Source organism: Cygnus olor, chromosome 3 (assembly GCF_009769625.2).
Source record: "Cygnus olor isolate bCygOlo1 chromosome 3, bCygOlo1.pri.v2, whole genome shotgun sequence".
Classification (NCBI taxonomy): domain Eukaryota; kingdom Metazoa; phylum Chordata; class Aves; order Anseriformes; family Anatidae; genus Cygnus; species Cygnus olor.
The window spans coordinates 28955516-28981681 of NC_049171.1; the positions used below are offsets into that span (position 1 = coordinate 28955516).

Sequence of the window (26166 nt, forward strand, 5' to 3'; positions counted from 1 at the left end):
CAATGGTGGAGTGAAAGAAATGTTTAGTTACTTCTATTTGAATTGTTTAATTACAGAGCTTTCAAGTTCAGGAGAGAGCATAAAATCAAAGCCCTTCAAAATACATTCACAGACATTATGTACAGATTTTAGTTATTCTTTTTTTTTTCTTCTTTTTTTTTTTCAGAGGAAAGAAATAAATAATTCAAGTCTGATAAGAACTGAGCTCTGCTTATTCAAAAAATCCCTTTCCATTTATTTTTCCCCATACTTTTATAGAGTCTCATTTTCAAATATCTATAGCATGTTACAGATCGCTAAGTAAAGCATATATTTTATAGTTTTGTCAATACCTCAAAAAAGAAAAAAAAAAAGCTACAAAGTGCTAAAAGTTTCAACTATTCATTTGAAAATTATAATTCAGGTTTTAACAAGAAAAGTTATTCCATGTCACACTCCAGGCTCAAAAAGTGTTTACCATTTGCTAAATAAATGTTTTATTTATCTGAGATTTTGCGTAGCTGGTTTAGCTTCTTTGTCCAGCAAAAAGAAATATTTGTGAGGGTTTCCTTTGTAATACTTCTGACTAAATAGCTTACCTTTTTGAATATGTGTGCTTATTAAAAGTTAGTATCCATGACACTGTATAATCTGAGGAAAATATTGCTGCAATAGCAAATCCTGTTGTAATTCTTGTTGAAAGAAAAATATTTTCAGTGCTATCTTCATACAGTATCAACTTCTAACATCATGTTAGTACCTGTATTCATTCATTCCATCTTCACATGTGGCTCCATGTTGGCACTGATTTACTTCACAGTCATTAATATTCTCCAGGCATGTTTGTCCTGTCCATCCAAGAGCACAGACACAGTGAGATCTCTGGTTGTCCTCATCATAGAAACAGCTACCTCCATTTGCACATGCCTGATGATGAGAATTACATATATGAAGAGGCTTTTCTTTAGATGTTTTTTTTTTATTATTATTTTTTTAACCCCAAAAGTTTTAACTGAATAAATCACTGGTAACAAATACTGTTATTTAATATTTTTAAATTGTAATTTTACAAAATACAGATCTCTGCAGATGTAAAATGCTGAGTGTCATTAAACCAAGATATCATTCATTGTTTAATTGGAAACAGCCAGTTACAATTCAATGTAACAGTGCCTTTTGTCATAATTCACTTTAGAATATGCTTATTTTAGGAGAGATGATAGTGAAATAACCTGTTATTTTTCCATTGATAGAGTGATTGAGTTCACCTTTCACTGAAAGACTGCAACTGTTCCTACATTTAAAATTCAGGGGTAATGTAATTTAATTTGTGGCTGTCAGGATAAAAAGACAGAATATTTTAAAACTTTAATCGTGATCCTCATTCACAATCTTGAATCCTGTTTACATCAATATATCTATAGATATTGATATATTATAGAATCAAAGAATATCCTGAGTTGGAAAGAACCCACAAGGATCATGGAATCCAACAGACCACATGAAAATCAAACCATATTTCTGAGAGTGTTGTCCAAACACTTACTGAAATCTGGCAGACTTGGTGCCATGACCACTTCCCTGGGGAGCCCGTTCTAGTGCCCAACCTCTTGGTGAAGAACTTTTTCCTAATTCCCATCCTGAACCTCCTCTGATACAGCTTCATGCTGTTCCCTTGGGCCCTGTCAGTGCCCCCCTTTCTGTCCCATGAGGGTGAGGAAGCTGTGGGCCGCGATGAGATCACCTCTCAGTCTCCTTCTCTAAACCGAACAAACAAAACGATCCCAGCCACTCCTCATATGGAAGAGCTGTTTAGTATCTTTATCAGTGTCATAGACACTGGGATCAAGTGCACCCTCAGCAAGTTTGCAGATGACACCAAGCTGAGTGGTGCAGTTGATACAACAGAAGGATGAGAAGCCATCCAAAGGGACCTGTACAAGCTTGAGGAGTGGGCCCATGTGAACCTAATGAGGTTCAACAAATCCAAGCGTAGTTACACTTCTTCACCACCTTTTTTGCCCTCCTTTGTGCACATTGATATATATATCAATATTACATCTATGCTCTGGGAAAACCGTAGTCTTCTTTCTTTTGAAGCCGTATATCTTGAAAAATTAATAAACCTAGACAGGAAAAACATTTTTTTTTCCATTTCTTTTTTTCTCTCTCTCTTTTTTCCGAATATTACTTATTAACACAGTATCCCCTGCATTCTTTAAACATTACAGAAACTTGTAAGTAGGAATGAACACTCCTTTCTTTATTGTACTTTTAAGGTCTAGTTTCATTTCAATGAAAAATTTGCTGGTGTAGAAATGGATAGCTATGCTTTCATTTCAAAGCAATTAAGACCTCTCTTTCTAATCAATTGGTTCCTAAAGAAAATGGTGTCTAGAAGATGAGCTAATGTACTAGTACTTCAGTTTGATTGAGTTTGAATCTCTTTAAAATATCGTTAAGATTTGTAATAATAACAGTTCTTGCCAGAAATCCTCTAATACTCATTTGTCTTTGATTAAGTTTTAAATTGACCTTAAAATTGAGAGATTTTTGCTATGCTCTCAGTACTGAATTTTAGACTTATCTTGGGATTCTTTTTAAATAGGACATCTTCTTGAAGAGGAGCACAGTTCAAGATAAATGCAAAGAGTACTGTGTGTACAGTCTCGGAAGCTTTTTTTTTTTTTTAATTTTTATGCATCATCTTTTTTATTTAACCATTGCTGCAGGATTTTGTGCTGAAGATTACTATTTACTCAAAGCTCAAAAAAAAGCCAAAGAAACTTACACTCAAGGAAAAGTAACACAGTTTTAATTGCCTAATAATCTTTAGCCAAGCTATTCTACCCATTGATGTTTGCATGTACCTGGTCAGGGATAACATTAATATTTACTTTCACCACCTGTGAAAGATAGGCTAAGCAAAATTTAACCATGAAGTGAGCACATTCAGCTCCCATGGGTTTAATTCTGAGAAATTTCTACTTATGTGTGGATTGAATGAGCTCAGATTTCTTCCATAATAAAAACATGATCCTACAAACCATGTGCCATAAATTTATAAGTTAACTTGTAACTGAGTTTTCTAGGTCCATTTCAGGACTGGGGCCTGTAAGAAGGTAAAGAGCAGAATCAAATCACAAAATTGTTAACACAATTGTTGTTAACACAAACTGTTTTTAAATCCTAAAGATTATCTTTATGAATTGTATCTAGGCTATGTTAAAATATTAATTTATTTTTAACAGAAATCATTTAGGAAAAAAATAGAAAATTAAGACAAAAATTAAATTTCCATATTTCAATATTGCCACAACATGGTATTGACTGTATTTTTGTTATTTTGATGCTTTATACTGTGAAGAAAGATGTTATCCTTTAAGATTTTAGTGCAATCCACAGCATCTTTAAATTTGATTAAATCTATTGTAGATATCTTTAGCATAAAATCTAGTAAGCAGTTTTCTCTATCAGATAGCTGTTTATCTCTGCTGAAAAATTAATTCCTATCAATTTAAATATTGAAAACTCTGAATTAGAAAAATAAAAGGTTTTATAAGACATTAAGGCTAATTAATTAAAGTAGGATTATTAATCTAGTATTGATGTCCTCTATATTCTAAAACTCTTCTACTCTACTACTGAAAATCTCCACATTATGTTTTTATAAAGTTTCTAGCAGCAGATTTTTTGTCACTTTTTTATACAAGAAACATTTTTTAAAACTAAAATAAATAGACAAACTTCTGGAAAGAGTAGCAAAGTCCCATTAATCAGCTTTTTTCTTTTTCCCAAAGTGAGTATTTCTTGTAGTTAGGGATTAAACACAAATCCTACAATTTAAGAGAAAGACTGTTGGTCAGTCTGATCATCAAACTTCTGTCTACTGCATGCATCATAAAATAAATGTACCTTATTATGTAGCATTGATAAAATGTAAGAAGAATTACTTCACTCTAATATCAAGCAAGAAATGTTATTACAGCAAGGAAAGATAATTAATTTCTACATTATTACACTTTATTCTTCTCTCTTAGCTTTGCAGTAATTGAAGGAAGTAACCCTAATATATATGGCTATTTTCTATGTATCACTTATTGTCCATTGCTAGAGATAGTACACTGAGCTAGAAGAACCTCACCTCAGTGCAATCATTATTTCCTAACACTTCTTCCAGCTTACTTTTCCCAGAGTTCTCTGCAGTTTGAATGAAACTAATTTTTTATTTTTTATTTTTAAAGTTATATTTCAGGCATATAACTACTACAGTCTTCAGGCTCTATTACTGCAAATCCAACTGTACCCAGATGTTCAATTTTTTCCCGAAGTACAATTTTGATTCATCTGCCCTGTGTTCTTTCCTGGACTAATAGTACATTGAGTAAGCAGATAAAATGATTTTCTTAAACAAATAACTCCCTAAAATGAAAATACTGGATTTTCAAGAAATATTTGCTGGAAAGACCAGAAGAAATTATGAAAAACAGAACTGTGACTGGTACACTTTTAATTCTTGGAAGTCGTACTTAGATAAAGACACACACATCAGGATGAACTCCACATGCATGCAGTTCATTTCTAATTTATCAGGTACTGCACAGACTTCAGCTTGCAACTGTCAACAAATATGATCTATAAAGGAATAAGAAAAAAAGATGTATCTGTCTGCAAATAGAATTAAAAAAAAAAAATACACAAAAGCCTGGAAGACAGGATTTAAATTGGAGAAACACAGGATTTAATGTCCATCTTGAGTCTTGCCAAGGTACTGACATCATCCTGGAGGGGAAGAACATACAGATCCAGTGAGGACTGACATGCTGCTATCAGAACTGCTAAATTCTTAAGGACAGACTAAAAGAAATTGGTACCTAAGGATGTAGACTAGACACTAAGAGGAACTTTCTGAGATGGTTCAGATCTTAACTCATATGGGAATTATCTTTAATAATCCAAGCTGATGCCTACAAAGTGTCCCTGTTTACATTTTAAAACTGAAAAAGATTGGAAAAAAAAGTTTTTAACTCCTATGATTCTTTTTATAAAACAATAACCATTGGCTTATTTCTTCAAGCTCCTGTACTTCTCAAATTTCAAACCTCCACAATGCTAGTGGAACCAATTATTTTTTAAGCTTGCTAAAAGCACTTTGAAACATTTTGAGGGAAGTAATATAATTGAGCTATAGGATTTACGTCAGTAAAGTAATCTCAGGATGCCTCCTCTTTTGTGAATTTTTGGGTCACAGGTGTGAGCTTTTGAAGTGAATTTCCCAGTTATCACTATTTCTGCATATTTCTGACATTGCTGAGCAATTGCTCAGACCCCAGGGCAGCTTCTTTTTGTATGAAACTAAACAAAAGATGCATTTTGGGAACATGCCTAACATGTTCCAAACAGTAATCGTCATCCAGTCAATCCAGTCAACCTTCAGCCAAAACTGTTTCTCTCCATTGATTTTCTCTTGTGCTACACTACTTACTGATGTAGACATAGAGCAGTGAGGATGCTATACTTTAAATTTGGCATGAAATACTGATGTTTTATGTTCCTGGCAACTGACACCCCAATACTAAGGTTACACTAAGTAACAATGCTTACTAGGAAGACTGATTTCTTTCTTATACTGTGCATACACACAAAAGTTCAATTGTGTGTACAAAGTGCAATAGCTGAGCAGTGCAGGGAATAACCTTATAATGTTGCATCAATACCCTATCTCACTAAAAAAATATTCCAGGGAAAGAGTAAGAAACGCTATAATAAACAGAAATATCCTTCTGGCAGGAGAATACTTTCTCTTTTTATTAACACAAGTACTATTAAGACATGAGTCTTAATGCAGTCTTCACAGCCAATGAAGCACTTGTGCAGATATCACTTTAAAATTATGGTTATGATCAGTCCTTTTGCAAGACTGGACAGTTTTTTTACCTATATAAATATTAAGGTCTTACCAGAATCTCTGCATCATTGTGTCTCTACTGATAAGGGTATGGCTGCCTGAAGATTGTCAATGTTTGCCACAGCCTTTTTTTGACAGAGACAATTTTGTGGGGATGGAAGCCCAAGCAATGAATAGCAGTCCTGTCCTGTGGACATCATGCTGACCTCCACCAAAGGAATGAATAGTCTTGAGTTATGACAGCTATTAGCTTGCAGAAAGTGACAAACTAAATTCACGTGGGAAATCAAAAAAGCACAGACAATTCACTAACTGGCCACTATAATCAAGCAGGTGATTGGGCTAACAGCTTTGACAATTACTTTGATATGGTTGAAAAATACTACAGATAATACTATCTATGTCTTATCATAGAATATCTGAATTGAAAGAGATCCACAAGGATCATCGAGTCCAACTCCTGGCTCCTCACAGGACCACCCAAGCCAAAAAAAAAAAAAAATCGGATCACGTGTTAATCATGTGTTTGAGAGCACTGAATTTCTTGAACTCTGGCAGGCTCGGTGCCATGACCACTTCCCTGGGAAGCCTGTTCTAGTGCCTGACCACCCTCTGGGTGAAGAATCTTTTCCAGCCTGGACCTTCCCTGTCACAGCTTCAAGCTTGGGTCCTGTCACTGGTCACTAGAGAGCAGAGGTCAGCACCTGCCTCTCCGCTCACCCTCGTGAGGAAGCTGAATTAAACTAATGCAACACAAAATGGAACTAAGTTTCTTTCTCTGAGGCATTAGAGTATTCCTATAGCTATATTGTAAAGTGCAGGAAAGCTCCCTTTCCTGCGTATACCATGTGGGCCTAGTGTGATGCAATAAACTTATTTATTATTCACTTTGCTCTTACCAATTCTCTATTAAGTCCTGTTAATAGAAATGTTAGATTTTGTAGCATACATCCTATATTCTAATGGGACAAGGATTTTTCTTTATTTCTTTTGATGTCATAAATACTGTCTTGTTGGAAGTCATTAATTTAACAATGAAAAAATCTGATTTATTTTGAGGTCCTTCATAATTCTAGGCACATGGCAGGTAGGCTTTTTCCTGGTTACAAAGATTAGAGTTTGAAACTTAAAGGAAGATATTCCCTATTTTAATATGTTCACTTTTATTATTTTTGTATGTTTATTTTAAAGAAAAGTAGCCTTAACCCTTTAAATGTTATGCCAGGGGGAAAAAAAAATCATGTTTATATGTTATGTCATTATATGTTTATAAAAAAATAAAAGAACACCAATAACTTTTACCTTTTGGACTTTAAGATAACATTAAAAACATTAACATTCTTTTTAGTCTATTTTGCTGAATGCACGAACCGTGTTAAAACTGTTCACAATACCTAAGGTACCATCGGAGAGGGAAAGGAAATGAAAGAAGAATGAAAAATATATACTAATGTTCTAGCCACAAAGAATAAATAAAGGATTAAATGCTGAATGAATTATGTAATTTACTTAATAATGGAAAACTTTAATCTCACATTGTTACATACACAACTTCAAAGAGTATTCAAATATTCATTTGCTTGAATAAGACCATTATTTTTTCCAATAAGCAAATGATATTACTTTAATGATAGGCCAAGAAAACAAGTAAAAAGCCAAATATATCACTCCTTTATTTTAGTTTTTATTCGCTTTCCCATAAGAAAGCGTGCTAATTATTGACATTATGGCAAAATTAAGTGTCCCATAGAGTGATTTCATAAATATAGATAGATACATGTATATATATACTCCACATGAGATTTATGATGGTCTGTGTCATGTTTGTATTAATAAATTAAATGTTTGTGAGCTTTTAAGCAAATATTACAGTACAATGTTTTAGTAGCTCTCATCAGCATCCTTGGCACACTATTACTTCCCATTCTGACTAGCCATAATGATTTTTACATCATTATAGTGTTATGCCATGTACAATAAATTTGCACTCAGTATGGCACTTTAAATCATAAAAATGTTAAAATTTACCAGATGCTGAGCAATTTAAATATAAACCTGTAAGCCAGTATGTATTTCAGTACTACATTTCTTAGTCATTGGTGAGTGGGTACCCATGGACTTCAAGGTGACATAAATATTGATTGCTTCTTTGTAAATACATTGCTTGCTCTGCATGGTATATTTTTATGGTGAATATATTTCAATAAAAGACTTGATTAAACCTTTGAAACACTGGTTATCATGTTAGAGCAGCTGTTTGGAATGGATATATGGCATTATGTATACAGCTTTTAAAATAGCTTTCAGAATGAAAAGGTGCTACAGTATTTTACTTTATCCCATACCAAAATCTCAGTAACTCAAGGACCTGGGTCTGTAGACCACCCTGATGTGAACGAATGTTACACAAACCAATAATTTAACTAAAAGTGTCACTAAAGGGAAGTGAGAAGGACACAGTAAACAAAGTTCTTAAAGACATCTGGGTCCACAACGGATGCTACTTTGGCCTAAGTATTATCAGTATCTAATTCAATGATTTATAAAAGAATGTACTAAAATGAAATTCATTACTATATTATATGAGCACTTAAAAGTAATTTTCAATAATTTTGCTTGTTTTCTAACTGCATTTTCATACTCCTTGCAGAGTTAGTCTTTATTTTTTGTTTGCTTGTTTGGTTTTCTTTGGTTGATTATGGTCTCTACTCTTGTTTTCTGTGGAAATGCAGCTTTTGTTATTCTTTCTGTGCATTGGTGCATCATCAGCCTTCTCTCTAATAACTTTTAAACACATCAGGACATTTCAAGCAAATTTTGCATCAAGTTCTTACAAGTTTCACAACATAGAAAGTAGGGAACAGAAGGATAATTATAATTCAATAACAAATAAACATATAAAGAGTAATGTAGGAAGAGCTCAGACATCATACTGTTTGTCTGAGAGTGGCTAGGCCAGTCATATCGTGCACTTTTGGATTCACATGTTACACACAGGAAAGAGGAAGGTTAGCATAAGAATATACTGAGAATGAGTATATATCCTGTGTTTAGGAAAGCCCTGGGAAATAAGCCTTTGTTGGCACAATGCTCTTCAAATAACTTTTTTGATTTCCCCAAAACACTAGAGGGAATATATCACTTTATCCTACCTTTGTGTTTCCAACACATGGTGATAAACATGTGTAATTAAATCCATGAGATTTATTCACACACAGTGCTCCTGGGGCACAGCTTATATTGTAGAATAGGCAGGCGTCAACATCCCGTTCACATCTTTCACCTTCAAAACCTACACCACAAAGAGAATGGTTAATCACAGTTCATTCACAATACTGAGATTGTGTCTATTCATGGTGTTAGCAGTTAATATCACTCTACTATTTGGCATTTTTGTTTCCTAAACAAAGTGAAAAAGTTCTATTCTTCATAAAAATATTAATTTCATACATTGAGATATATCACTATTTTTTAATTTAATTTTTATATTTTCTATTTTTTAACTTAAATATTTGGATGGGATTTTCTTGTTCTGTTCAGAAAATAAAATAAAAAAATACAATGACTCACCTATGGGGCAAGTGCACTTAAAATGGTCTTCACAGTCCACACATGTTCCTCCGTTTTCACATGAATTGGAATCACAGTTATCAATTTGCACCTTGCAGAATTCTCCTGGGGTTGGAAAAAAAAATTAACAAGGTTAAGAATTAATATTGTGTTTTTTAAAATAGATAAGCAAACAAAACCACAACAAAAATAAACAAACTATATTAGTAATATTAGTAAAATAGCCATTGCTTTAAATAGGAAAATAGCCTTTCTGTTTTTTTAGAATTTGTAAACCTTATGTAAGGTTCCAGACTGCTTTAATAATATGAAAAAGCCTTACAGTCTTAAGGAAAAGGTCAAAACAAATTTTCTTACGTTGAGAGAACCCTATCAATATTAAGAAACAATTTTAGATTGGGATTCAAATGGGGATACGGAGCTGAAGAGAGCATTTTCACTGGAAATAATCATCTGAAAAAAAGGTAATACCTTTGCATTTTCTTCTACATTTTACTGCTGCTAAAAAAAAAAAAACAAAAACTGATCTCTAGTCAAGACTTCTTATTCTATTATACATATAAAATTTTTATGTCTTTTCTGTGCTTTATTTTGGCTAGGAAAAAGCTAGTTACATTTGTCTGAGGTAACCTTTAATGTCATTCTGCTGGACAATTATTTGCTTATTTAGCTGAAGATATTTCTTAGCTCAGCAGAAAGAAACTGAACTTGTAACTGGGCAGTTCTAAAAACACTATACAGGAGAGAAATATATTTCTGGCAAGAGTCTATAAGGAAGACAATGAACTGGAAAGCCAGTAGATTTGACAAAAAAAAAAAAAAAAAAGGAAAGGAAGGAAAAGGAAGGGAAGGGGAAGGGAGGAATATTTTCTCCTTATTTTTTTTTTGGTATGAAAAACAATATAATGAGTTCTGTGTAAGTGCTCTTGAGATTTTTTTCTTGTTCTTGGAGTGATATTTTTTTCCATGATATTTTTATCTTATTTTTAGTTAATCTTATGGCAGGAATTTTGATTTTTTTTTTTTTTTTAATTTTAGAAAAGATAAAAAATACATAAATGAAAAAGTGAAACAATTTTTACTGTGGAAAAATCTAGAAGAAAATGGAGGAGTTCTTAAGAGTTTCATAAAGGAAAACTTCAGTAAAGAAAATAACATTAAGATTACTCAGGTTTACCACCTACTTGTTTGTAATCAATGTTACTGATTACAGTGGCTTAAGCAGAAAAAGCAAAAGAGCTGAACAGGACAAACATATTGGAGAGATGTACAAGAAACTGGAATATATTTTTTTAATCAGGCCATATGTTCTGTTAAATGCTATGTAAAAAGTTAGCATTCTATTTTAAATTCTTCATATAGCAAAAAATACATATTTTATATATAATGACTTTTTTTATGCGTTTTGATTTTTAGTCATTTCTCCTTTTGATCTAAAGCTAGAGACCTCAAGAGAACATGAACTAATGGTATAAAATATGGTAAGGGAAGGACTCCCTGTTTCAGCAAAGCATTTCTGTTAACTTCAGTCACATTACTCCATTCCTAACCAAAAATATTTAAGTTTTCAGAAACATACATTATATCTTTTAATAAACTGGAATAGAGTATCAAACTAAGACTTAAAGTTTGCTTTTTACTGACTTCTGTAAATGTTAACAGGAGTATTAAGGCCTCATTGCTGTGATTTACTGGCCATAAATCTCTACCTTATGTAACAGTTGGTACAGCACACATACAGTCTCATGTATGTTCAGAAAGGTCGACCAACATACCAATCAGACAATGTTTATTTTTCCCATTGCTCCTCAGCAAAAAATAGCCCAGTATATAACAATTTTTCAACAGTCAAGAGCATATTTTACTGTTGTAAAGCTTACTGAGTTAGAAAGACTTAAAAATATTTATTTATGAACGCTGTAAAATTTTAAAAATACAGACAATGGGAAATTAGATACCTCTTGTTATTTATAGTTGTTACATAATGCAATGTGTAACATTACATGGACAACTATGGACAACTTGACCTTACATTTACAAGATTCCAATTTGCTCACATTGCACTGACACTAACAGTAACTAAATGCATCTCATACTATTGTGATTAATAGTTTTAGAAAGTAATGCTATGAGCCAGGATGAGTTACAAGACGTGACTTTGTGATATGATTGGCAAAAAGAAAGGTAAAAAAAAATTAATAGAATTTTAATCAGGAAATAGCTGAATGCATCTAGGAAGTTATGCTGTCTCCTAGATTTTTTTTTTTATTTATTTTTATTTATTTATTTATTTAAAAAAGGATAAGGAAAGCAACATTGGAAAAAGGTGGCAATAAACTTCAGCTCCATTTGATAAAGATTTTGGATCTGTTTTTCACATTTATTCATAAAGGTGGAATTGTATTGTCCAAAAACCCCTTATGAATAAACCTGTGTACTAACACATCAAACTGGCTTAAAGAATTATTTTGGTATAAATCTGAAATCCTTATAAAGGCTGAATCCTTTAAGCAAACTTTACAACTTTTCACTGCCACAATGAGGTCATGGAAACCCAGTAACTCCAAACTGTTATAAAATTTTTTAGAATCTTAATACTGCTGAGAAATGCATAATTTATGGTATTAAGATCTGATTAAGTGCTAAATGGATGTCAGGAGAGATCTCCACAGTAATCCACTTAGCTTTTAATGCCTAATTATCACTTCATAGTGAGTGAGGGCTGAATAATTGAGAACTGCAGTACTTATATAACTCAAACAAGATTTTTGTGTGCAATTAAGAATGTTATTCTTCTATCAGGAATAAGTTCAGCAGGTACAAGGAACAAAGGAAAAAAATGAAGAAATTGCAACATAAGAGGGAGGGAAATAATTTGATTAAAGAGTTTACTGCTGTACTGTTTATTTTAAAAATTATCCTTACACTTTTTTTACCTAAGTGTATGCTCTTACAGTGAAATTGTTTAATTACAAATTTTATGCCCAAGATATCAGATAAATAAAATATGACCACAAGAAATAGCATACTTAAAATTAACAACAAAGAAGTGGGGAATGCTAAACAATTTTCAAAGTATTTAGGAAAATGGAAAGGAAAAGTACTGGTTACAGCCAAGTATTTACATGGATTAATGATTTAAAAGGGAAGAAATTACATACTGCTGCACAGACTACATGTTCATGCTTATAACAAGTAAGAATGAAAATTTCTGATGCTTTACAACAGTCCACCATTTGGAAATAACGAAGGATGATAGAATCATGGAATCATATAGATTGGAAGAGACCCCTGGAAATCGTCTTTCATGTGCTTGGAAGTGCCTTCCAGGTGGACTTGGTCCATAACTTTACTAGGGACTGAGGTAATAGCCTGTACTTTCCCCTTTCAGTGGTGTCCAGTGACAGGACAAGATGCAGTGGGCACAAACACAGGAGGTTCCCATGGACCTCTATATGTCTGATGTGCTTCTGTGCTCTCTAACAGTATTTTCTTTTACTGTGGATACTGCTACTGGTCTCAAGGAACCAGAAGGATATAACAGTAAAAACTGAGGCATAAAAAGCAATTTACTTCTTTTTGGATCCCCCTGTCCCATTAAGCAGAGAGTCCTGATTTTTCCTGAATTTTCTTTTGCTACAAATATACTTACAGAAAACCTTCCCTAATGCAGTGCTGTACAGAAATATAGGCCTGGTATGACAGCAGAGACCTTGAGAAGTGGAGTAACAGAATGTAGCATGGAGTCCCACAGGCATGGAATGAAAGCAGATGGGGCACAGACTTGGCACTGGAGACTCCAGAGCAAAACGCAAGTCACCGGTGGTAAGCTAAATAAATACAGACCTATAGCTGACAAGAACTCGTCTCAGGTGTAACATTCAGTTTTACTTTCAGCCACTGCTGCTAATGACATATTAAAGGTTTAATTTAACCCTGAACAAAGCAAGTTCCGTGACAGAAGCAACTGATCCAGCTATATCTACTTTGCATATTGGTGATACTAGGAACATAAGAAAGCAAATGTTTCGATGACACTTGAAGGTAGAAGCAAGAGAGTGATTCATTCAAATCTACCATTCTTCCCCTGACAACTTTAAATAAATAAATAAATAAATAAATAAAAATGTTCTTTGAAAAAGCACGAACACTTGAGATTCACCTGCTGAAGTGTGGGCCTTTATATCCATGCTATTGCATTTACAGGCCATGAAAACCTAACTTTTAAAACGTGATTTGTCTCATCCTGAACTTTACATCCAAACTAGATCAGATGATTGGAATATTTAAAATGCTCATTTCTTTCCACATTATCTGCAGATAACACAGAGCAACAAGCTTGATACAGACATTTACAATGTAGGCACTTAAAATCAGGCTTGATTTATTCCACTCCCAGCAACTCTACATTTAATTCTTTTGAGGGTCATTAAATTCATTTACACTAACCTGTATTGGACCCACTAGAATTTGGAAAACAGTTTTTCACTGGTTCTGAATAATTCCTCATTGGAAATTGTGTTGAACTGTGTAGTAAATGTATTTTTAGATAAATCTAATCATAGCAATTAATTGTTGTGCTTTTCCAAATAAAGTAGATTTTGCAAATGAGAAAAGAAGAGCAACAACAACAATTAAAAAAACACAGGAAAAAAGAACTGATCTGACAATTCACATGTGCAGATGGTAAAAATGTCTGCCTGTCTGTAACTCACAGAGTTGAACAACCAAGTTTAATGACTTGGTTTTATTAGAGTTCAAAAATTTTACTATAGGCTCCATGAAAAATCTGTCTATAATAAACCAGTGATTACAAATATGAAAATAAGTATTTAAGACAAATGCACATTGTTTTTCAGTCCTTTCAAAACAAAATATAATTGTGTACTGATAAAACATAGTTGACTAGACTCCCTCTACAGCTAAGCATTAAAAACAGGAGGACGTAATTCATCCTGTTTGAGGAAAAATTTATAATATAGGTGAAAATAATTGTTTTGTGAGTTGAGGGTGCTTACAACTAGATAAACTCCACTGACTATACATAGAATCGAAACAACCTGTAGACTAAATTCTTACTTTTAAATTGCTAAAGATACATCATACTGAATTAGGTATGTTATCAATTATCTTTACTTCTATCCCAATATTTAATTAAAAAAATACTTGAATAGTGTAAGTCATAGACACTCAGTGTAGGATGCATACTACTAAATGTTGACCTTTACATATGATCTACAAATTGAGACAATGCATCTATTATGTATGCTTCTCAGAACATAGGAAGTATTTAAGAATACTTTATAAAATTGATGAATAATACCACCTACTGAAATGACACTTGACTTCAGAATGCACACATTTTTCTATAGTGGTATTTTAAATGTAATCTGTGAATATTATTTTTATACTTAAATGTAGTGGGTTTACGTGGCAAGGTTTTGGTAGCAGGGGGCCATAGAGGTGGCTTCTGTGAGAAGGATCTAGAAACTGCCCCATGTTTGGTAAGGGCCCCACTGCTGACCAGAGCTGAGCCAATAAGCGATGTTGTTTTGCGCCTCTGTGAGAGCATATTTAAGACAGGGAAAAAAAACCGGTGTGCCACACAGCAGCTGGGAGAGTGAGAGGAGTGAGGAACAGCCTTGCAGGCGCCAAGGTCAGTGAAGAAGGAGGGGGAGAGGTGCTCCAGGCACCGGAGCAGAACTCCCCTGCGGCCTGTGGTGAGGACCATGGTGAAGCAGGCTGTCCCCCTGCAGCCCATGGAGTACCACGGTGGAGCAGGGTTCCACGCAGCAACCCGTGGAGGAGACCACGGTGGAGCAGGTGGACCTGCACCGACGGAGACTGCGGCCTGTGGAAGACCCCTGCCGAAGCAAATTCCGGGCCGGACCTGCAGCCTGTAGAGAGGAGACCACGCAGGAGCAGGTGACCTGGCAGGAGCTGCTGCTGTGGGGGATCCAGGTTGGAGCAGTTTGCTCCTGAGGGATGGACCCCGTGGTACGGACCCATATCTGGAGCGGTTCTTGAAGAGCTGCTGCCTGTGGGCAGCCCACGTTGGATCAGTTCAGCAAGGACTGCATCCCCTGGGAGGGACCCCACAGCACAGGGGATGAGAGTGACCAAGAAAGAGCGGCGGCGAAGAAGCGCTATAGACTGACCATAACCTCCCATTCCCCCATTCCCCTGCGCCGCTTGGGGGGAGGAGGTGGAAGAGGGTGGATGGGGGGGGAAAGGTGCTTTTGGTTTCTTTCCTTTGTTTCTCACTTCTCTAGCTTGTTAGTAATAGGCAATAAATCTTACTATCTCCCTATGCTGAGTCACGATAATTACTGTGCTATCTCCTCATCCTTATCTCAACCCTTGAGCCCTTTTCATCATATTTTCTCCGTGTTCCTCTTTGAGGAGGTGGAGTGAGAGAGCAGTTGTTGTGGAGCTCGGCCACCCACCCGAGTAAAACCACCACATTAAATCTGAAAAATTTTAATATTTTCCTCTCTTTATTTCCACAGTTTACCTCCTTTTTAGGATGGTGTTTCACAAGGACTTGGAAAGGATAGTATCACCTACTGAATCATCAATATTTCTTTCTTAATTGTTTTTTGGGACTTCTCATCTAAGAATTTGTTTACTGAATGTTACTTAGGTAGAAAGTATTGAACATATCAAACATATTTTAAAACACCGTCAGCAAGAATATCTCTCTCTAATTTTTAAATTGTTTTAAAATCATTCATTATGGGAATAAAACGAATGGATGAAAAGAAAAGGCAATAGGTCTGTACAGAAAGCTAGAACAGATGTAGAAAGAATAATAAGTGATAATATTTTGAAAGGAAAGAAATAACAAGGATGAAGGAAAGAGACTATCTTTATAGAGATTAAATCCCAGTGTGGTGGTGGGGGGATAGGTTGGAGGAAAGCCTTCTCCTGGTTTTTACATTTTTTTTTTTTTTTTTTACCCAGCATCTGGCATTACGTAGCATCATATAGACCTTAGGGGTTTTAAAAGCTCAGTAGAGCTCTTCCTACTTGAGTAATAGTTTATGCAGTTGTTTTACAGAGAGAATGAAGCAAAAATTTTCAGTCTTAGAGCTCTTCCTTTATGAAATATTTTGCAATTTATCTCCTGAAATTAATTCTTAATAAAGAACAGGTGCTAGATTGTGAAATCCACAGAAGCAGTGAAAAATTATTTTAAATATTTGAACTCTATGTTTAGAAGCTGGTGTTTTTAAAACATTTTTTTCAAAGAATCTTGCAAAAAGTTGAAATGGTTTACAAAACTTTATAGCATAGCATTGAAATTGTCTTTCTTTTAATATTTGAGTTTAACATGAACACACTTTAAATTTAATTCTTGTTTTTCTGAGAGGAAGAGATTATAGAAAGTTAGCCCAAGAAAAATGTGACATTAATAATTTTTAAGGATACAGTTCTTCTAATCAAGACTTAAAGGGAACAAGTTCCATTAGCTATTCAGAACCAATAATTTGCTTGGGTTGGAGGTAACAGTTCTGGAATCAGGACTCACAATTTACTAAACATGATTAGGTGAAAGATATAAGGCATATTTACACCACACAGTGGAGCAGTATTCTAGAGAGCTACTACTCCTTTTTTTGAGAGCAACATAACCTTTTTAATATAGAGACACATATACCTCAATAAGTGAGAGCAACCAAAATGAAAACACACATTCACTAAATGCTGCTCCAGTTTCATAGATGAAGGGAATCTAAACTTTAACACAATCATTTTCCAGTTCAAGTTTGTATTATATATATTTATATATAACTGGTATGCTTATTCTCAAATTTTACCAGCCAGCATCTTTTTGTTTACATAGATATAGATTCCAAGATTTCTGAAAAGATATAAAGAGCTTTCACTGATTGCCATCAGCTTATGACTTAGCCTCACATCTACTGCTGTATGAATTATAGGTACATATTATCAAACGTTAAATATGCAGTTAAAATATCACCTTCTCCTGGTTTAGGATGAAATGACTGTTAGGAATAATCAGTGATAAAAGTTTCTCTGTAACCATTGTTTTAGCAGAGTCTTTTAGCTGAGCTACTTTTTACAGAACATCTCTACATTTGTGTGAAACATTTTATTAACGCTGGTTCTTAAAGTAACTCAGTGTTCTGGAACAGACAATTTGACTTTTGACCATCAAATAGATTAGCTGTCCTTTCTCTTAGAAACCTCCAGGATTCAGCCGGAAATGCAGCCTTAAAGATTCAGCACTTGGCTAAGTCTATTCTAGGCCTCTTCTTCAAACAGAAACTCTTGTAAGGCATTTGTTTGTTTTGTTGCTAATGTGCCCATCATATGTCTCACAAAAAATAATTAAAATATATGTTGATCTTAAGAAAACAACAGCAACAACAAAAAACCAACAGGATACTAGAAGAATGTACAAAGCATTTTTCATGCCTAGAACAGAAAAATTCCTGCTAGTTTTCTCTCTTTTCATTTTCTTTTAAAGTCTTCCTCATTTGATGGGAATCAGTCAGTCATCATATCTGATATATGAAGAGGTCCAAAACAACCACTCACAGAGATGATAAGCCTTCCACAGTGAGCATCCCACTCAGCCTAGATAAACAACACTATCCTTGCAGGTTTTTCTTCCTTCCAGATCCTGCAGTTCCCCTAACCATCCCACAGACACTGTCTAAGAGACATGAAAGTACTCCACCCACTTAAGTCAGATGGAGAGAATCCAATTAATAGAGCACTGGTAGTTTAGCCTGGATGCCTATCAGATTAATTTCAGTATTGATGAGAGGAGCAAAGAAGTAGGTGTTACAAGGAGACAGCTCTGAGCACACTGTCTCCCTACAGCTTTCTCAGATGCATAGCTCTCCTAGGAAGGTCTTTTCTTCAGCCAGTTACTTGCTGTGGATGTCATCATTCTTCTTCTACCCTTCCTTGCTATGAGTAGCAGGGTAGTAGGATATGTTCAATGGCATATCAGGGTATTTCAACAAAATTTCATTTAAAAAAAAAAAAAAAGAATGGTTTCTATGAGCTTTTTTTCTTTTCTTTCCTTTTCTTTCTTTTTTTTTTTTTTTAAAAAGACTGTTACAGGTGATAGATTATAGCAAACTACAAATATTTCCATATAAAAAAATCAAAATAATTCATTTTGATTTAATTTTCCACATTTTCTCATTTACCAAAAAATCTTTCTGCTTTATAATTCTTGGTCAAAAATGTCAAAAGATTTTTTTTTCACTTAAATCTGATTTTTCATTTGAAAAAAAAATCAACAGAAGATTCATCTACCTCAAACCACCTGTAGAGTGATCTATTTAACAAGGCACATCTGTTCAATTTACAGTTACACTGTTGAGATGAAGACATCCCAATGCTAACAATAAAAGCTAAATTAATGTTTTTTAAAAGGGGCATTAAAAACTGTGCTTTTGCAGAAGTAGATAAAATACTATGAGAGATTACTCTTCTCTCAAATTTGAATGAATCTAATTTGCTAAGCATGGCAAATACTTCAATCATTAGAAATTTTTTTTATTAGTTTCTTTCTTTTCTTTTCTTTTCTTTTCTTTTCTTTTCTTTTCTTTTCTTTTCTTTTCTTTTCTTTTCTTTTCTTTTCTTTTCTTTTCTTTTCTTTTCTCTTTTCACATTTCTAATATAAGTATATTCACAGATCATTTATGTTCACATATACACATTTCAGTGATCTTACTTCACACCCTAACATAAAAAGTCAGTGTAAAATATAATCAAAATGTGTCATGTTCTCTTAGACTTTCCATGAAAAATTCAATCTTACTAGAACTTACGTCTAGCTGGATTGCAATGGAAGTAGAGCAAGCACAGGCCTATTTGTCAGAGCTTGTGAATAGATTTTTTTTTTTTTTAAATATATGTTAGTGTACAAGTAAGTCTAGTTTCTAGATTCATTAATGTTTTCAATCTGCAGCTGGGGCCACCTAAAATTAGGCAAAGTTAATTTGGATTTTAATCTCTCTGCATATCAAATCCATATCTATGTGGAAAAAAAAAAAAGATAAGTAAAACTAAGCTATTCAGAGAGAGAATCCCAGAAAATAATATTGTTAGAGTGAAGATCAAAGTACAGAAGTTTGCTATGCAATTTTACAATATAAAGTGAGTTAAAAAAGAAGTGAATAGGTCTTGCAATGCTTATGATGAGTGCTTATGTCAGAGGAGAAATATCATCATCAGTAGATGAAACCATGCCTTCAGTCTGTCACATTGTTGTAGTACCATATATAGTATTCAAACAAAACTGATTATCTCTTTTTTTTTTTTTTTAGTAGGAACAATAACTGAATACAAAGCTTGAGAAGTAGCATAAGAAAGCCTTGAATAATTTGTTTCTATGTTAGCACAAATCTAACTTCAGAAGAGGTACAGTGGACTATGTTAAATAACGGTGTGGTACATTGTATCTTAAGAGTGATATGTGGTTAAGCATGGTTATCAGTGTTTTAAAGAAGAAAGGGGATATTCAGGCTGATATAAGAATACTATGGTAGATTGAGTTTTGTTTAATCATGTTTTCTACCTATTATGATAAATTCTTCAAAAACCTTAAGCCCCATCCTGTATTCTTCCAATATACAGAAAGATTTCAGAGGACAAAAGGTTTAAGACTGGGACCTTTTAATGAAGTAAGATAGAACTACGAAGATCAGTTGCGAAAGCAAAACTGTCACTAGGTCTATGTCATAGTGTTGTTCATCTCTCCAATCCATTTTCTCTTTCTAAACATGCAATATTTATATCCATACTACACAGTTTTTATGTTTTAAGACCATCAGTGTGATAGGAGATTTTATAGTGCTGTTGAAAACTTCTGAACCTTGGTAAGATCTGAAATGCTGTGTCTGGCTGAGCTTAACAACACAGCCCTCCTGTTTCTGTTTCTTATTGATTTTTTTTTTTTTTTTTTTTTTTTGGTGATGTACAGCTATATGGAAGTACAGTTTCTTCAGCTGTCTCTCTGTATGGTTAAAGAAAGCTGCAACCTCTTATTTCCTTCATCACTTACAGCAGACATATATGCTGGGTAATGAGAATAATGAGAATGAATAGTGAGTGCACTGTGTTCTTTTTGACCTAATAGACCCAGAAAGTAAAAGATTAATGAGTATTGTACTTTGATTTAACAAAAAAAAAAAAAAAAAAGTTTTACAGAGAGGGTTGAAAGTACTATATTTGGAGTTCATGAACAGATGTAGCCAGAATATTTTATATGTCAAGTTTAAGGGCATATTTTTAAGCATCTCTTTCAATATGCTATCTTATTGAATTATTTACTTAGAAATCCATAGACATTAATGGTATATATAAGCTTTTCAACAAACTACAGCACCATTAAACTAAACATGTAAAATATAGCTTCACAATGGACAAAAATTCTTTCAAAGTTTTCTTATTCATAAAGGCCAAATGCATTCACTGTGCACTGACTTAAACAGAAAACTGAAATAGTAGGAAATATGAACATATTCATAAACATACATGTCCATTGGGAGTGTTTTGTTTCATTTTAAAACCAGCCAGAACTTAAATACTGATATTATGTTTCCTGTTGAAATATCAGAACATTTTAAAAGTCTTTTTCATGCAATTGCTGCATGCCAAAGGAAAAAAAAAATGTTTCCAGCATAAAACTTTCAGTAGGCTCAGTATTTCTTGTGGAAATCAAGACCTGAGAAAAAATATTGACTTAACCTGCCTTTAGGTCCCAGGCAGCCTGGAGCTCCCACAAGTATGGTACATCAGACATCACTCCTTTCTTAGTACTCTAGAGTTTATCTGCCTCAAAGTATGACAGCCTGCTTTAATGTCTTCCTTTATTTTTGGACTGTTTACTGCTCTATCCTTTTATTTCAGCTAGTACAGTGGAGTCAGTACAGTTAGTTTAGTTAGCTTCAGATGGAGTGGTAACACTGCTGTTTCAATGCTCTCAAATAATTCAGCTTGCTATCTTCTTAGGTAAAAGATCTTTGTAAAAACCCATGCCCTACCTTAAAACCATTTACCTTTCACTGTAGCTAATGTTATTCAGCCACATCCTATTCTAAAGGTCATTTTAAATAGCAGGAAACATTTCTAGACATCCGTTGAAGAGTACTAGAGATTGAGTTACAGTGGTTATTATTTTTGCTCTGTCAGTTATCACTGAAAGTTCTTAAACAGAAAACTGAATCCTCTGCAAAGGAGTCAGTTCTAGTTTTCTTCATTTAAAGAAGATAGGTATTCTGAGTGAATTCCTTTAGTAATACTTAGCAAGTGTTTTCTTTTATTCCATTATTTCAATTTGTAATCTTGATTTCAAAGTTCAGTCTGTGAGCAATCCGTGTGCACCAACAATTTCTCTTTTAAAGGTGACAGCAGTAATAACACCTAAAGTGCAGTGAACAAAGCTTAAAATGACAGCATCTGGTGCTGAGACACACTTCAATGTAATTCCAGTTACACTTCTGTGTTGTAGGAACCTCCCATGATGCTATGAAAATTCTTTTACCAGCTCACCTTTAGCTCAGGGAATAGAGCTGGGGAAGAAATGTTATAGTTCTTTTTGTCCATTTGAAGGTTTTGAGACTTATAAAAGTCTTCCATTGAACATCAACATGAAATAGAGGCCTTATCCAAATGTTCTGGACAATTTCTTGAACTGAGAAAAAGTAAAATATAATTATTTCATAGCAGGGACTTGACCATGGTATCCAATATCTGCTGTGATTTTGAGGACTGTCAGACCATCAGTTATCCTGGGATGGTGTTTTTCAGTCTCTGCTTCTTAACCTGTTCATTGTGCTGGGGAAAGACAATGCCCCTATATGTAGCCCTTCTATAGGGCTACATCTATATCAGTAAATTAAAAAATGCCAGTGAAAAGTCTGTTGAATGGTTAGAACACTTCCAGGTGGGTTCCTGTATCCTCTTAAACAATTCTGAAGCACAATTTTTGTGTTAGCCTCAAGAAGACTCTTAATAGGCAGTTTTGGGTATAGCCATTCTATTATAGAGAATAAAAGAATTTTAAAGCGTGTATACGACCAGAGAGAACTAGTTAGATCAGGCCATATCATTGTTTTATTCACTAGTATAAGCATTGTCTTAACTGGATTGTGAAATGAAAGATTTAGAAATTTTTATATTTCATATCTACTTCTATTGGACATTGAATATGGTACTTAAGGACATGGTTTAGTGGGTAATATTGGTGGTAGGGGGACAGCTGGACCAGATGATCTTGGAGGTCTTTTCCAATCTTAATTATTCTATGATTATATGATTAGCTATTATGGCATCAATGATTCTTTCTACAGAAGACTGTCTCAAACCACCTACATAGTTCAGTAGTGCAAATTTCATTCATGTCTGTGTATATGTTTCCAATATACCTGTGGAAATTAGTAACCCTGCCTTAAATCAATAGAACAATGAGAGAAGGAGAAACAATAAATTGTGGATAAATCTGTGAATGCTCTTAATGAGTCTTCCAAAAAGAAAGTTTGAATATGAGGAGTAGGTATGCTATTGAAGGAGTACTTTAAATTCTGATCTGTGAGTTTGCTTGGGGTGCAGTTCATTTTAGCAGCAGTAAGATTATTGTAATTAAAGGATTTTTCTACCAACTAAATTAAGTGTCTAACATGCCCAATCAATTCCTGCCAATATGATTGCTCTACACACAAGGAAAGTTAGTAATTAATTAGAGGAAGCTTCTTCAAGGACAATTGGTCTACTCTGCAAAACTTGAGAAATTGCTGACAAGGATTGTTTCATTTCAATGTCATAAGCTGTGTTGCTTACATGTACTTTGTAGATAACACAGGTTTTTATCCAGTTTCAGAGAAGAGAATGAATTGTAAGGAAAAATACGGAGCTATCTGTTCAAGGAAATCAAATGCAAAAGTCATGACACCTATTCACCAAAATAACTGTATTTTATAACATTTTTATTCTACCCTTTTAGCCTTTAAAACAAACACATTTTTTTCTAAGTCAATTATCTGAAATGTATTTTACATATACACAGAAATAAAAAAATACTTCAAAATCACATTTGTGTGTATATACTAAGTTTCTACAGAGGTTTCATTAAAGAATATGACACCAAAATGAAATGCTTTTAACTTTTTTGACTTTGCTTTTGACATTTTTTAAGTCTAAGTGCTGCATTTCAGAGCTGAGAATGTTACACCATATCATACTTTGCTTTTCCTAAGACAAACCTACCCCAAATATGATTTAAATGTTAATGCAAAGGCTACTGCTCTAGTGTTTATAATTTATAGACATAGACATATATTAGAACAATTAGATGTGAAACTGCAACAGCCCATGTGGTTGCAGATGCTATGTAATTCTGAGTTGAGTAAACAAGCCAAAATAATCAATAAATGGTCTTTCCCTCTTTCCTTCCCAGGCACACAAATGAAATAATAAACATAATAAAAAATGCTAAAGAACAAGATTGAAAAAGTGACATTATTTAAAAGCAAAAAGAATAAAACAATAAAAAAGAAGAAAAGAAAGAAAATAAAATTATTACAATACAAAGAATCTCTTAAATTAGGATCCCACAAAGGAAAGAATATTGACCTGAAGGTAGGATGGGACTCAACACTGAAGTCACTTCCACTTGAACCCAGTTGTAATTCAGTTTTTAGTAAGGCTGAACTGTTTTGATTGCATACATTTATTATGGTTTACTATTGTCTGACAAACTTTTGTTTGGGGGTTATATTTTTAAGTAGAAGCCTTACTACCACCCCAAAAGCCTTGATGTGTTCTAGTGAAATAGTACTGCTGTCAACAAATCCACAATTTTGGTTGTTATGCCAAAAAGCATAACAAAAGCAAATCATACAAGTGACAAGGTGAAAGTGAAAAGACAGGTTGATAGTTATTACTGAGGTTCTTTTTCAATGGTGGTATATTTGAAATCTGTTTCATCTGTATATTACTAGAATTTCTTTTGCCTAATTTTATTTTATTTATTTATGTAGTAAATACTGTTTCTACCTTTCTTTCTTTCCTTCTTTCTTTCTTTCTTTCTTTCTTTCTTTCTCTTTCTTTCTTTCTTTCTTTCTTTTTCTTCCTTCCTTCCTTCCTTCCTTCCTTCCTTCCTTCCTTCCTTCCTTCCTTCCTTTCTATCTTTCTTTCTTTCTTTTAAACTTTTTTTGGCACTTATATTTAAATTTATATGTATATAGCTAATATAAGTTTCCTTAATTTTACCTAAAATTGGAGTGAATCACATGTAATACCTCTCTTTCAGTGCTCTCCTTCACCAAAGATTTCTAAAGTATTGTAGAATCTGCTTCAGTCTAAGGTTCTATTTAGAGGGTAAGGCTGGAGGAAAATATTGAAATTGTTTCCTTGCCAGCTAAAACCCAAGGTGGTTAACCTAAACTATTTTTCTAGGCTTCCTTTATATCCAGTAGAAAGAGAAACACTCCTGAAGAAAGTGTTGCAACTACTAACAGATATCTAATACAGGTGGTCTTTATTCCCCTCTGAAAATTCTTACTCACTGAGTATACGTGGAGCCTGGAAAATTTGTTTACTAGGTCTCACATTACATTAGACTTCTAAAGTCAAGTAAAGTGAATCAGTTAATCCCACCCCAAACTGACTTGTATAAGTCATCAAGTGTCCACCAAGGAATTGAAATATAAGGTGGGATGCAGCTCTTAGCTAACTAAAGTTATCTGAACAAATATAGGCTGATACAAAGCTAACAAACTCCCAGTCTTTCCACTAGTTAGATCTATAATTCACATGTATACACATACACTTAGTGTCTTCAACTGGAGCTGAAACCTGCTCAAGGTCTGTTCTTACATTCCTATGGAAGGTTCAAATGTAACCTGTAAGTTTAATTTAGATTTCGTAAGCATCAGAGGACAGAAAATACAGAGATGTGATTACTGCACCAAACACTTCTCTATTCCTTATTTTTGAAAATTCAGCATACCTGTGCTTCAATATTTGAAAGTTAATGAAACTATAGAATATATGTATATGTATATGCCTTACCTGTGGAACCATGAGGACACAAACACTGAAAAACAGGTTGCTCTCCCAGTTGGCTCATATCAATGCAAGTTGCTCCATCAGAACAAATATTTGGGTAAATCAAACATGCATTTTCAGCGAATTGGCAAAATTTTCCTGTCCATCCAGGTGCACAGAGACACTAGATATTAAAAACATATATGTGTATTAAAAACAAATTAAAACAAAACAAACAACAAACTACCACCAACAACAATAAAAAAAAAAAATGGAAATGTAATGTGGAAACTTTGTATACATTTATTTGGGTCTTGTATGTCACTACCACAGGGTCCATCCATCAGGAGCAAACAGCTCCTTCACGGGCTGCAGTGTGGAGATCTGCTCTGCCGTTGGACCCATGGGCTGCAGGGACAGCCTGCTCCACCAGGGGCCTCTCCACAGGCCGCAGGGGAACTTCGTCTCCGTGCCTGGAGCACCTCCTGCCCTTCTGCTGCACTGATCTTGGGGTCTGCAGGGCTGATCCTCAGTCCTCTCTCTCCCAGTTGCAGTTGTGCAGCAGATTTTTTTTTCTTTCTTTCTTAAATCTGCTCTCCCAGAGGCGCAAACAGCATCGCTTATTGGCTCAGCTCTGGCTGGCAGTGGGTCCCTTTTGGAGCTGGCTGGAGCTG

At 34.2% G+C, this 26166-nt stretch overlaps 1 protein-coding gene across 1 annotated transcript in view; it reads right to left on the reverse strand.

Moving 5' to 3' along the window:
• EYS (eyes shut homolog) overlaps positions 1-26166 on the reverse strand; it is an 856207-nt gene that overhangs the window by 743967 nt on the left and 86074 nt on the right. The window contains exons 6-9 of the mRNA XM_040553008.1: positions 25517-25676; positions 9458-9562; positions 9040-9179; positions 740-906 (exon numbers count right to left, since the gene is read on the reverse strand). Coding sequence (XP_040408942.1) covers positions 740-906; positions 9040-9179; positions 9458-9562; positions 25517-25676 — 572 coding nt within the window. The remainder of the gene's footprint in view (positions 1-739; positions 907-9039; positions 9180-9457; positions 9563-25516; positions 25677-26166) is intronic.